The 14,753-nt window shown below is 36.8% G+C and overlaps 1 protein-coding gene across 3 annotated transcripts in view; it reads right to left on the bottom strand.

Moving 5' to 3' along the window:
* rnf24 (ring finger protein 24) overlaps positions 1 to 12,889 on the bottom strand; it is a 28,074-nt gene extending 15,185 nt beyond the window's left edge. The window contains exons 1-2 of one of the 3 annotated variants that reach the window (XM_067497163.1): positions 12,357 to 12,889; positions 6,852 to 6,975 (exon numbers count right to left, since the gene is read on the bottom strand). Coding sequence is in view for 1 of the 3 variants with exons in the window: in XM_067497161.1 (XP_067353262.1) it covers positions 1,509 to 1,549 (41 nt within the window). In the remaining 2 variants the exon portion in view is untranslated. Of the gene's footprint in view, positions 1 to 1,508; positions 1,664 to 6,851; positions 6,976 to 12,356 lie in introns of those variants that run through there. The other 2 variants (XM_067497162.1, XM_067497161.1) reach the window with 2 other exon arrangements.
* Positions 12,890 to 14,753: the final 1,864 nt, after the last annotated feature.

Below are 14,753 nucleotides of genomic sequence, written 5' to 3'. Positions count from 1 at the left end.
TGAAAGTAAGTAACATTGGCATGTTTTGCTAATGCAAGGGCCAAACACAGCATCATCACCATGAGTTTCAAATAGTGTCTAGAACCTAACAAAAAAATAAATAAATTATTCAGCAGGTCCTTTGAAGTAAGGCTGGGCAATACTACCTGTGATAAATATTGCTATATTTATAGTTTATTATCGCAATACACAATATGTCACTACAAATCTCCTGTAAAGCATTTAAAATGCTTTTATCCCTTAAATTTTTGCATTCACACCAGTACTCTGATTCTAATATTCCCTGCGACATATCTGTATCTACATTAAAATATAATTGTTTATATTCTTTGTTTTAATTTAACAAAACATTATTTATTCAAAACAGGAAAATGTTAACAGCTTTTGAGTGAAAAAAAGGCTTTGACCTACATACTGTATTCTGTTGCTTGGCTGATCAGAACTGAATCTAACTGACAATTTGAGTCTACAAAAATCACTATTGCCAACACCTCTTTAATATCATAACAGCATCAGTTTGCTTTATTTAGGCAACTTTCTTTATGTACCACCCTGACTTTTCAACTCTCTTTGATATTCAATTATATATGTATCTATCTTCTGAAATCTCCCGTCCATGACAGTGGCCCCTTCAGTGTTTACAATTCATTAGCATATTATAAAGGGTGAATCAGTTTTGTTTCACTAATATGAGTGTGAGGCAGAATGAAAGGGGAGCTATGTTGACAGGATCATGATATTATAATGTAATGTTCCAAAAAAAGTGCTGCCAGAACGTGTAAAACAGACTGAGAGAAGGAGTCTGAGAGAAGGAGAAAATCAAAAGACAAAACAAAGTCATATGATGATATTCAAATCACATTTTGCTCCTATCAAATTTTGCTGTATCTGCCTGTGACAGTAAGGTTAGGTCAAGGGATGGGGTGAATGAGTGAATCACTTCACTCAATTTGCATTAGGGTAGCATCTAAACAAGACGGCATAATTCAAGAGAAGACTGGTGGCTTAAAAACATAAGTGACAATTTAGGAAACTAGAGTCTCCCCTCAGTCCAGGTGCAGTCACACTTGGGAATAGCATGTGTAACTAGACCTCAATGATTCATGATTTATCAAAACAGAAATTTATAAACATAGCACGGATTATAGCCATGGTTTTCTAACTTCACCAGCTAATTGTGTTACATATATTTTACACAATCTAACATGCATCTCTGGAGATACAAGTAACATACTGGCCTTTAAATGTTCACAGCAGGTATTCAAATGAAATCTTGACAATTCATATTCATATCAATTAATATATTTTGAATGGTTCCTTCATGTAAGTTATAACAGAGCAAAACAGATCAAATACTAAAGGGCTTAAGTGCTAACACAGTGAGAAAAATAACATGTTTTTTCCACAGTACTGCATTTAATATAAATCTGACTTTAAAGTTAGTTTTAAATCTAGTATTAAAACAACTGGTCCTTCTGTTCATATACATACATACAACACACACATACCCAAGTGGTGCCTTCATGTTGAAGAGCATAAAAGTCTGCATAGAAATAATACACAGTCCTTTGTAAAGCAGAATGACTTGTCCTTAGGAATCTTGTCAGTGGGTTGCTTCGTGTTGACCTGTCGGTATCACAGACCTTCTTTGCCCTCTTCATAAAAACTACATACCAAACTGAAGTCCCTCTCCACTCTCTCTCTCCCTCTCTTAACAGACCTGCGACAAACCCCGCCCCTGCGTATGTAAACACATAAACTAATGCTGTGGAGAAACACGCTTTCCACAAACACAACCACCTCTTGAGACATCTGAAACTTATAGACACAAACCATTTTTATTGTAGATAATGGAGTAAAACTTATGAGTGCAATGTCTAAAATCGATTGCCAAACAAATTTTAATAAAGTTTCAATTACTTGTATAGTTTATTGTGTATGTTTTTCACTAGTGAGCAGAGCATCTCAGTTACACTTGATTCCCTTCACACATAAATGGGATAAAACAAAGTAATCCTACAGCTGTTTTATTTTATAGTTCCCCTTTTTCACTATGATTCCTTTCAGCAAAGCTCTTTCTGGGGCTTGGCGAGTAATTTGATCAATGCAGTTTTGCCATTAAGCCCAAACTGCTCTAAGCAATGCACTGATCCTCTGGGCTTTTTTTTTTACCACTTTTTACCACTTACTGGAGTGAAGTGCAATATTATTTCTGTGATCAATAAGCCATTTATTTGAGCAATATGTTTTATTAATCCATATCCTGTACAAAGCAGTATGTGAATTAAAGATCCAATAAAATGAAAAATTACTTCTATTAAACCTTAACTTAGAGTTTAGCTGCAGCTAATTCCTTCGTACAGTATGTGAAAGCAAGTCTAGGCTGAGATGTAGACATTTTCCGTTCTTTTAAAAAAAAATAATAGGTCAATTTTTAATTCTGATTGGTGCTTTATAGCTGTTTGTTAGCTGTTAGCATACATGGTGACATTGGAGGCATGTATTTTTGATAAAATGTAACATCTTGGAATCGAGAAAAAGGCTAAGTAATCTTAAGCCATGTTTGTATTCTAACAAAGCCATTGATGATACAATGTAATAAACTGACAGTCCGGTCTTAGAGTTCTGTTTCAGTAGGTGAGATTAAGAACAGAAACATAATCTTTCTTAACACTGGTAAAAAAATGTGAATGAGTTAGTGTGAACTGTACAGTTTGTTGTAAATCAACTCTTATCAATATTTTTCATTGTGCTGCTGTGAAAACTTTGCTCTGCATAACCACTAACATAGCTTGTGTGTTGCCTAAAAGTGAAATTAGGGTAAGAGATGACAAAATGACCTCTTACCAGATCAAAATTTCCTAACTTGAACATGATTTCAGGCTGTATGATAATATACTATAATAAAGTGAAATGTAATGTAATTTTTCAGTAAAAATCTTTCCCATTGTTTCTCTCAATGCAACAGGAGGCACGACATGGCCTGATAAATCTTGAAAAACCTATGAAGGATTATCTCCCATATGTGGAAATGAAACTCGAGTCCTAAAACCAAAGCAGCTATAGCATAACTGCCATGACAGACACAATCCTGACAGACACACCTCACCTCTGTAGTTCAAGGAACAGCTTATAGGACGTACCTTTGAGTAATTCAGCTACTAAGAGTTTAGGGGATTATGGTATGTAATTACAGCTTTACAGATGCCTGCCAATACAGGTGAAACTGATGGAAAGATTTAAAAATAGTCTTCTCCTCTGCATTAAGAATGTTCCCCTTCATCCTTTGTAATACACCTACAATATCAAGATTCACTGACCTAGAGAATGTAGCTTACATCAAGCAATCTAGAAATTCACAACACTTTGTAGTAAACAACCAAATTAGCATAAAACACTTATGGGATCTCACATTAAAACATTTTAACACATACTTCTCTGCATTAAGTACCAAAAACAATGAAAAAGTGCAGTTTAAGGAAAGTGCAACTCATTGTACAGGTGCTGGTCATATCTTGTCTTTATAACTGCAACGCTTTGTTGATGGCGTTACCGGTATCCAGAATCAAACCCTTGCAGATGATCCAAAACGCAGCAGCTCGCCTCATTTTTAATCATCCAAAAAGGACCCATGATACACTACTCTTTAGATCTCTACACTGGCTTCCTGTAGCTGCTCGCATCAGGTTCAAAGCCTCTGTCTCTTGCTTACAGGGTGGTTAACTCAACAGCTCCTGCTTAACTCCTCCTCAACTCACTCATTCAAGTCTACAATCCTTCCTGTCTGCTGCGGTCTGCCAACGAATGACGTCTGGTGTTCCCAGCACCACACAGAAGACACCAAGCAAAACTTTTTAGCGCAATGATCCCACGATGGTGGAACAAGCTACCAAACTCACTCAGCAAACTCACTCCCAATATTTAAAAAACTGCTGAAAACAGAACTATTCCACATCTTCCTATGCACTTAAATCTTTTGAAACAAACAAAAAAAAAAACAAAGAAAAACAAACAAAACTTCCTTTCTGCTTTTTCTCGCACTTGCATCTTGTAAAATGTGAACACTTTTCTGATAGGACTTTGCTTTGTTGTTTTCTCCTTGACTTAGATTTTTCCTCACCTTCTACCTCACTTGTAAGTCGCTTTGGATAAAAGCGTCTGCTAAATAACTAAATGTAATTGTAAAAGTGCAAATGCATCAATACAGGTTGTAAGGGATAATAAATGTTGAGTCATGTGCTATGGTCTTTGCAATCACTAAATTAAAACTCTATTGAATACCACTGGTATTCAGTGGATTTTGGCCTCATGGGTTAGATAGCACTCCCTACTATCTCTATCAAAACTCTTGAATAAAATGGTGTTAGTACTTCAAGTAGAGTTCAGTTTGATTGTACAGTTTATGTCAAGGCCCAATAAAGCTCCTCCAAACCCCAGCTTGATGGGACACTAAGACTTTTAATCCTGGGTTTTTACTTCATCCATCTGCATTTCCCTTAATTTTCAACATGTGACATCTCTCATAAAAAACTACCCAAGTCTAGGTTTAGTACATATTTGTACATTCACTCCTTAATGGTTCCCGCTGCTTAATGGCCTTATGTGTTTGTAAAATACCTCATTGCCCCTCTCTCACTTTTTTGACACTGAAGGGCAAACTCAGGACAAAAGCCAAACTTGCATGCTTTACAAGATATAAAACTACCTATATGTACAGTGAGGCAGCATTGACTGCCTCACTATCTGTACTGCACAAGCATGAAAGTATATCATTTTTGAAAGTCAAAAATGCAATGTTACTGTAAATACATCCCACAAAAGATTATTTTAAAAGAGACACAAAAGAACTGAGACATTGTCTTCCATTTATTAAGGGCAGACGTGATTTGCATCTGTTCTCATCCTACTGTGCCTCTCACTCAGATGTTTTCACATGACCTCATCCAATTACATAACCAACAGCAAGACCATGTGCAGTATATCACAGTCATGGTTAAGGAGCAAATCACTCTTCATACTGTGCATGTTTTCCTTTGGTATGATGGCGCACATAATTTTGAATTAAAACCCTCCTTGTTTTAATATTTTGAATTAAAACAAGGAGGGTTTAGGCAAGTACATTGTTTGGTAAAACTACAATCATTTGTTACTCTAAAGTATACACTCTGGAGCTTGACACTTTTAATGAGTCATTCATATTTCCATACCAGAACCAGAAGTTATGTTTATAAAGTAAAAGTATATAATTACATAATTGGTGAAAATATTTGCCTAATAAATTTATCATACATTGAAAAGGACAATATATCTTCCTACAAATAATAATGCAGAAAATGAAACTTTACAGTTTATTGTGACTGAGGGCCCTAAAGCATTTCCTGAACAGGAAAGGAAGCAGCTTTTAGCCATCACTGAGAGGCCTACATATACAGTACAGTACCCCTAAAAAAAAATAAAAAACAATAAAAATTGCAGACCATAAGAAAATCATTCAGTCCTTCTTGTTGACAAGAAGGTTTGCGTTTGTGTTTTGAGATCATTTCGAGACCTTCATGAGATCCATTCCTCTACTCTAGGTAAAAAACAGTGTGACTTACAAGACCGTTTCTGTTAATGTCAAGAGAAGTTTCAAGTGACTACCTGCTTTTCATTTTTACTGAACTCTTCATAGGATAAAACTATTTTATGAGCTACTTCCTCTGAAGATTACATCATTGCCTGAAAAAGAGAAGCAAAGGCCACATCACTGTATTACACTTTCCTTTTGTTCACTGGTAAAAGTTTCACTATTCACCATTTTTTCTGTGTATTATTTAGAATGAAACTACAAGCCCTTCTTGAAAGAGCTTTCAGTTAGCTACTGACTAATAACCAATTAGTGTAACAAATGTTTGACCTATGCTGTGCAAAAAAGAATGAACACTTACTTAACAATTAAACAGCTAATTTATATCACACTGCAGTTTGATGTATGAGCCCAGCTTTACAGTTTAGAGTAACAGTTGACGCAGTGACGTAATTTCACTTTTTGTAGGCTGAGACACCAACTGTTGACCAGAATTGTATATAAATTGTCCTTAGCAAACACAAATTGTATGTGATCCTCTAACTTCTGTAACAATTTCACCACTACTAAAGTTGTCTTGCAACCATTCCAACACTCACCCTAACATGTAAAAGATTTACATAATGTGGCAAAAGGTTTCTATGGACAACTCAAAATTATCCTTAAACATCTCACCAAAATGACCCATCTTTTCTCTTTTTTCAATCATTACACAACATTATACATAACGATAACTGAAAGCTTAATCAAACACAAAACACACAATGCTATTCAACCCACCATCCTCCCATATCACTTCCTAGTCATAATCAATAGCAGTTTGAAATTGGTAGATGTACAGTATAGCAAAGACTAATAGTGACCTCTGAAGTTATGAAACATTGTATTTTGTCAAATTATAAAAATTAAATATTAAATTAAATAAATTTCAGTCAGCTTATGATTAATACTAATTAGATCTGTGTAACCAAAACAGGTTACCAGCCTTTTCATTGTAAAAATTCTTAAATGCCCCACTGCAGAACTTGATTTCTGCTCAGGGGTTTCTTGTAATCAGCCCACAAAACATAACACTCACAAGATGCTGTCTAAATAAGAAGTGGAAATTTCCACTGGCAGCCACAGCTGGCCATGAGAATTGCACATCTGAAACTTAATATCCCAGACGGCAGCAATAATCACTAGGGCCTCAGAGGCAGAGCTAGAGACAAAACTAAAAAACATTTTAGTTTTCATGCTGTTGTAAATGAAATGCTAACATTTATATAATACTGAAGATACTTACCACTTTTATGAACTTTTTTGTGGGGGCTGCTGTAGGGAAAATGCCAGTCACCTATCTAATCCATCATAACACAATAGCCCCAAGGCATTATGTTTATGAGTAGCTAGTTTTAGCTAGCTTTTAGCTAGAGAGAAAGAAAACATTTCAGTCACTAAGCATACAAAATACAGGCCTGTGATATAGCTGACAGTGTGGGAAGTAATGTACCCCTCCTCCTTTTGTTTAAACTGTGACACAATGAAGACAATTCCAGAGAAAAGGGAGGATGATAATATTAATGATCATGGCCAACCTAATGTTGTCTGCCAATAGAATTCTAATTTCTGTATTTACATCTAATGTCACTACATGTAATGTCCAAAGCAAGCATCATACCATGACATTTAATAAATGCAACATTCATTTATTAACTGTAGCATTCATTCATTCATTTTTAATCCATTATGACTATAGCCTATGACTGTTAGGACCATCGCTTAAAACTGTGCCCCTCTGACAGCTGACATACTAGACCTTCATCATTATGGAACACAAATGTGCAGTAACACATTTTATTGGAAAAATTATTTACTTGGAAATTTAACCAAAACTAATGTCAGTCTTGTAATGACCTTTTTTGGATTAGTCCTCCCCTTCCTTTTTTTCCTGAAGGGAGTTTGACAGTAACACAAGCTGTCACAAACAACAGGAACTGACACACACAGGTGTCTCACAGCACTCATATTCAGTGCAACATTCTTCTGAATGTTTTTCTTTTTCTACTTTCAGAGCTCCTTGTAATCTAATTTTTGCCATTGGACTGCCAGGCTTTACTTTCTTTACTCTACTATTTCAATCAGCTTTTGTCGACTGTTTGTTGTTTGTTGTCTACTTGTTTAAGTTTGTCTGGTAAGCACACACACCCCTTTATATCAACATTGAGGAGTCATATTCACAAAAAGATAAAAACAATTTAAAATCTACCAAATTATCACTGAACCAAAGATTTATTCTAATTGTAACAAGCCTTATCCCATGCAATATCTTTTTTACAGCTACCCAGTGAAACAGGACCCTTGATTTGCAAAGTGCAGGGTCACATTCACTATAAATAAAATCTGTAGCCATGTGAGGATGAGCAAGTGGAGCTGGAACGTGAAAACAACCTGAACCCAATATGAGCTCCTGGGGCTATCTGCTCCTGACCTGCAGGAATAAGCAGTGTCAAGTTCACACACTTTCTTTAAATCTATAATATTCTATTGTTTACTTTCTATTAGATGCAGACTGTATGATCTATTAAATGAACATATTTCTGTGACAGACTGCATCTACAAATTGTTGAAAAATTTCAAAAATATTTTGATAAAATGTGAAGACTTTGAAGAACCCACCATCTACAATATATATCATCAAAGGATTCAGAGAATGAAGAGGAATCTCTGTGCAAAAGGGGATAAGGCCTAAGGTCAAAACTGGATGCGCGTGGTCTTTGAGCACTCAGGCAGCACTGCATCAAAAACAGGCATGATTCTCTACTGGACATCACTGCATGGGCTCAAGAACACTTCCAGAAATTACTGCCTGTGAGCACAGTTCACTGTGGAATCCATAAAAGTTAGTATGGAGGTGCATTAGTGCCTATGATGTGGGAGCACATCAATGCTGAAAAGTACATAGACATTTTAGAGCAGCATATACTCCAATCCAGACAATGTCTCTTTCAGTGAAGGCCTTGCATATTTTAGTAAGACAATGCCAAAGCCACACACTGCATCCATCACAACAGCATGGCTTCGCAGGAGAAGAGTCCGGGTGCTGAACTGGCCTGCCTGCAGTCCAGACCTTTTCACCAATAGAAAACACTTCATAAAATGAAAAATCCAGCAACAAAGGCCCAAGACTTGCTGACTGCAGTGAGACTCCTGCATCAGACAAGAATTGGACATTCCTCTTCTACATCTCCAGCAACTGGTCTCCTCCTTTCCCAAATATTTACAGACAGTTGTTAAAAGAAGAGGGGATACTACACAATGGTAAACATCACCTTCTTCCATCATTTTTGAGATGTGTTGCTGCCATCAAATTCATAATGGGCTAATATTTTCCATGAAATGGTAAAATTTCTCAGTTTCAACATCTGATATGTAGTTTATGTTCTACTGTGAATAAAAAATGTTTTGATGAAATTCGCAAATGATTGCATTCTGTTTTACACATCTTACAACCTTTTTGGAAATGGGGTTATACATACATACAAGTACTTCATGTACTTCGTGTACACAACTGAGACACAATGTTTAAGTATGTGTTTGATTTGAGTCTTTACTGTATATTATTTTACATTTAGTATAATAAAAAATATTTTGCCTGTTTTTAGTTCTAATTTTATTTACATGTAATAATTCATAAATGCTAAATGTAGCATTCAATAAATGTATTTAACCTTTGTTTTTTCATATTTAAAATATTTTTACTGATATTAATCTTTGTCCTGGCACCTTATTTATCTTTATTATAAATCTCATTTTACAACAAGCTTGTATTTTTTCCCACTGAGAAAAGTGGATTTTAAACAATACAATATGTACAACTGGTCAGCACGTAAACAGTAGAAAATTACAGTTGTTATAGTGCCATTGACTAGCATAGTTATATGACTGTGTTCACAAACTGTTCACTACAATTGCTACCTTAGTGTAAATAATCCCTTTAAACATTTTTATGAGATTTTTGGTTTGGTAATATTGTGTGCCAAGGAAGCCCAACTAATCTCTCATGAAATGACTCTACATGAGCTATCTAAATATCTTCAAAACCTATTTTTAATACTTTTTTGAAAGAGAAGTAAAGTCAAAGACTACTTACTGTTACAAGAGCACTGTACTGCCGTTATGTGATCTTTAAAAAAACTCTCTATGTAAGTAAATGGCATAAGGCTCATGCAGTTCTCATTTACTGATACTAAATATCTTCAGTATTGGGGTGCAGCATTTATTTGTAGGCAGATGAGCTATTTTAATAATAGTATAATTTCAGTTGGCAATATACCCATATAATATGATCAGGATAAAACCTTTGAGATGAACCTTCTTGCTGCAAAGCACTCTGTCACAAGTGCTTGTCAGATGGCCATATACCTCTGGAAGCCCGCTCATTTTCACACCTCTTCAATGTCAAATCTGGGCAATGAGCTGTGTCTGACTAATTCTGTAACTTTCCTAAACCAACAATCTGAAAATTACACCCTATTCACGCAGTGACTGGCAAGCTGTGCATACGTGAGTATTCTGGGTTTGAACATCTCTCCAACTTTCCTCTAATCTTGTAGCATTTATCATATGTACTATTGAGCATATATGCATGTCTTTCAGGAAAGACATTATTATGAACATGTGCACCATTATAAAGGTTTTTCACTGTGTCTGTGAATGTGGTGAATGTAACCTCTGTTTTGTAAAGGGAGTATAAATAAAGTGTAAACTCAGGAAATTCTAAGGAACTAGGATTTTTTTAAGTTTTTCCCTCTGTTTTAGATAAGAGGTAAATTTATGTGTAGACAGATGTCAATTGTGTCATTCTTTAACATATTTTACTTTTATTTTCCACGCATGCTTTTAGAGTCCAAATCATTAAAAAAAGGCTATGCCACTAGACCTTTTTGGAACACTGCACATGACACTGTTTATAAATAATGCTACATGCATCTTAAGGTGGGTTTATTATCGTATTCAGAATTTGCTAACACAACTAATCATTTTTTATCTCCATTACAGATATCTGGCCATGTGTACACACTCAGAGGTCAGTGCAGAGAAAGTTCAATATATGTAAACTTCTTCCACATGCATGTGCACACGTGGCAAGTTCAGTCTATTAATTAAATGGCAGAAAAAGGCAAAAAGAATACTGATCAGAGATATAATTTATTTATTGCAAATATTCTCTAAATGCTTGTTTTGGTTAACTTTATTTAATCTCTCACTAAGATCTCTTTTAAAGGACAACCCTGAGTACAAATCAATAAAGATACATATACACAAGATAAAAACCTTTAGAACATGAATATATAATAAACATCAATACAGGCTACAGTTGTATGATGAAGAACAATAGTATTGAATGAGGCAATTGCTTACATCCCTTAAATTGTAAGACTACAAGGATTTAAATCTGCAGAGGAATAAGTGAATACAAGACGGCCGGTATACATTTCAGCTCAACTTAATAACGTTTTAAAAACATTGAAACACTACAATGCAATACTGCGCTCTCAATCAATTTTACTCCATTCTAAAAAAGATGCAGAGTCATGTGTTTAGTCCTGTCGATGATCCCTCTTAAGAGATCAGTGCACATAAAATCTGAATTTTTCATACTGTCTACCACATATCGTACAGTACTTAAATAAAAGACTCTTGCCACCTAACAAAATATGCAAAATTCAGAAAGCATAAATCTGCCTCAAGTGCTAACATGTGTGAACGTCTATACTTAGACCTTTAAAAGACAGGCATCAGCCAAGAGTCTGTGGATGTATCAAGTGATGCAACATATTCTGTTGGCGAATGCCAATGAAAAAATAATTTGGCGGAAAACATTGTATATCTCTGGTTACTTGGGACCTACTTTCACACTACAAATCCACTGTAAAGGAAAACATAAATATGATTTCACGCAGTTTTATTTTCACGTGCATCTGCAAAAATACAACGCGTGGACAAATACACACACAATTCAATATAAACAGTGAATGTTTAATTGATCTCATATACTGCCGTCAGTGCACAGAGGATCGCTATGTTAAAAACACAAAGCTGTCAGTAGGGTCAGAAACACAGAAGAAGCCCTACCGTCTCCTATGTGGATGTATTATGAGGATTTCCCTACCATGTGTTTACACAAGGTGCGTTTTGACTAAAGTGAAGCGAGCTGAGGTTTAAATCACGTTGGCTGCACCTTCGTTGCATGACGTGTTTTGTAATGAGTGGGAAAATATGGGATAGGTACTGTGACAGGACTTTAGTAAGAAGGGGCACTCGGAGAGCTAACCACACAAAGATGAGCAGGTTTCATTTTGTAGCAGCTCCGATCAACAAATATAAATTTGTCTTGATGGGGTTTTTGCTTATTAAAAGGACAGGAGACAACTGGGCGTGTGCTCGCTAGCTGGCAGCATTAAGTTATTCATTTAACCTATTTTGGCTAACGCTAGCTGCAGTAGCAGCGTAAAGGCTAACACAGCTAAGGTTACAATGCTACTTAACGGCAATACCTTCCTGAGACCCTAGTCAAAATCTATTTAAAGAATAATGTTAAATACCGTTAAGTCAACAGGGAAACACACACACGCCTTAATAGTCTTTGTGAGCGTATAAAACTGCTTACAGGACCTCCGTCCTGTATTATTAAACCCTCCGTCTTGAACTGGAAATATGACGCTAACGTTAGTTGCCATTTGCTCTTATTCAACAGTTAAGAGTTGCCTGCTAACGATAAACACAGACAGGATCATCATCCACTTACCAGCGACTCCCTCAGCCCCAGAAGTATCTCCGCTCCGCTGTAATGTATTTCTTCACACGGCCGTGCTGTAAAGAGGCGTTTAAAAAAAAGCGACAAACTGAGAGCGAAGACTGTCCGGTTCAACCAAATCCGCCTTATCTTAACGTCGCTCAACCCAACCCCTGCTGCAGGGCGACCTCATCACACAGCCCCCCGCCTGTGATGTGGACGACGGAGTCCTTTACAAGAACTCCCGCTTGGTCCTGGAATAGTCCTGGAGTGGAAACCGAACCGTAGAACGACGGTAAAGGAGAGACTCTGTTTAGCTAACTATGTAGGGTGACTGTGTAGGTAGGCAGAGGCATGGGATCCCTAGATCCGCTTTCTCTTTGCAACCTCCCCGTCACTGGGATCGTGGATGGCAATCTGCACGTTTCGCACGTACTGTAGTTAAACGCTTGCTACCCCACGACCACCGCTGGCAGTAGACAGATCCCACCTCCTCTCAGTCTGCTCAGAGTACACGCACCGATGTGAGCAGTTAAATGGTTTTGAGGACAGCGCGTACAGTGGGAGTGATGCTGGCTATGAAAAGGGAGGGGTGGCTTTACTTGGTCACGTAGCTTTTTGCAAGGAATCCCTCAGAAAATAATGGTTCAATTTGGAATCAACACTGGTTCTCTAAAGTCCTGGGATAAACTCAGATTAAAGCAAATATATATATTTTTTAAATACCGGGAGCCTGCTTGTAACAACCACAGTCTAACCACTGAGCATCTCTTTAGGAGCAGTTAGGGTGAGGAGCCTTGCTCAAGGGCACCACAGTGATGTTGATGAAGGAGGAGATAGGTGGTGGTCCTGGTCCAGGGGATTTGACCCGCAACATTCTATAGACTTTAGGCCATCACTGCTCAAGTACCAAATGAACAATAAAAGTTGTATAATATACAAAATAACCCAACAATACCAGAATGGAAATGTGTACACTTTACAATATAGAGGGAGAAAAAGATGCTAAGAAAAGTTATAAGATGCTAAGAATGTAGTAGCAGCAGTATTTAAACTTGATTTTTTTCCCTAACAACAAAAGGCCTGCCTATAAGAGTACAAAAGTAAGCTATTATCAACAAAATAATTTTACAGAACTTTATCGAAAGTAAAACTATGCAGTGTAAGTACTTTCATTTCTAAAAAAAGAAGAGCCTGCATTAATATATGAGGTGTTTGTCATTTTCAGAATGATGCTTACTCTGTTTTACTTTCTCTTTATATCTCTATAGAGAAAAGCCTCAAACTGGCTTAAGGAATGTGAAGACGGGGTTCCATATGGAGTTTAAAGTGAAAAAAAAAGTATTTGTTACAGTTAACCTTGAGCAAAGTGAAAGAAAGGAATTCAGTGAATTCCTTAAGATAATGGGAGGAGCATTCCAGGAACCCACACTGATTTTAAATTGAACCTTTATTTTTAAGTTGCCATGTGTTTTTTTCACATCTGCCAGCTGTAGTGTACTGAATGTTGTTGGTATTTCTCAATGACGGTGATGGTAATTGTTACCTCTTTTAGTAAGGTTTGGAAAACATCACATGGCAGAGTGCTTTACATTGTTTGGATGCCACAGCTATTTTTAGAGATATTTTTTATCAATGTGATTTTCACTACAATAAAGGAATTGTCTATTTGTTTTTAAACATGGAGGTTTTGAAATGGCAAAAATAAGTAAATAACATAAAAATAAAAAAGTTAAAATAATGTGAACAGATTTTCAGTGATTCACTGTACATCTTTACATCATCTTCCACATGACATGCCTGGGTTCCCACACATTTCTAAATGCATAGCATCAACATTTAAATATGATATTTCCAATACTTCTGATGTTCAACATTTATAATTAGTCAAATGGTAGGTAAGGGTTAAGGGCGTGGGAGGTTGGTGTGGCACTCACTGCCTAGTCATAATGCACACTTTCAAACATGTTTCAGTTTCCTCCTGAGAAATATGAATACCGTATCCAGGAAGCCACACTTTGGCCACCCAGTCCGGCACTTCATTTCCTTTGAAACTAGTGGAAGGGCACGACCATTCCCTGACACACATCACTATGAGCGCATGTCAATGAGGTGCAAGTGACAGGGGTGCATTGTGAGATAGGCGCAGAGTGGGAATGCCATGTGACACTCCTGAATGGGCTGCCGGGGGTTGGCTGGGGGGAAGGATGGCAGCATCCACAAAGGCTCATTGAAGAATTGCAGACTAGGTACAAGACTGGCACTGGTCCTCCTTCCCTTCCATGGGATGGGAGGAGGAGGCTGCTGCTTGGTACTGACTGAATGGAGGGATTATTTAAGAAGAATTGGAGAGAGGAGGTTTATTATCACCATGTTACACTTCCTTCAGTCTGTTGATGGACATTATGT

This window comes from Channa argus, chromosome 3 (genome assembly GCF_033026475.1).
Source record: "Channa argus isolate prfri chromosome 3, Channa argus male v1.0, whole genome shotgun sequence".
Lineage (NCBI taxonomy): Eukaryota > Metazoa > Chordata > Actinopteri > Anabantiformes > Channidae > Channa > Channa argus.
This window is presented reverse-complemented; position numbering and strand designations above follow the sequence as displayed.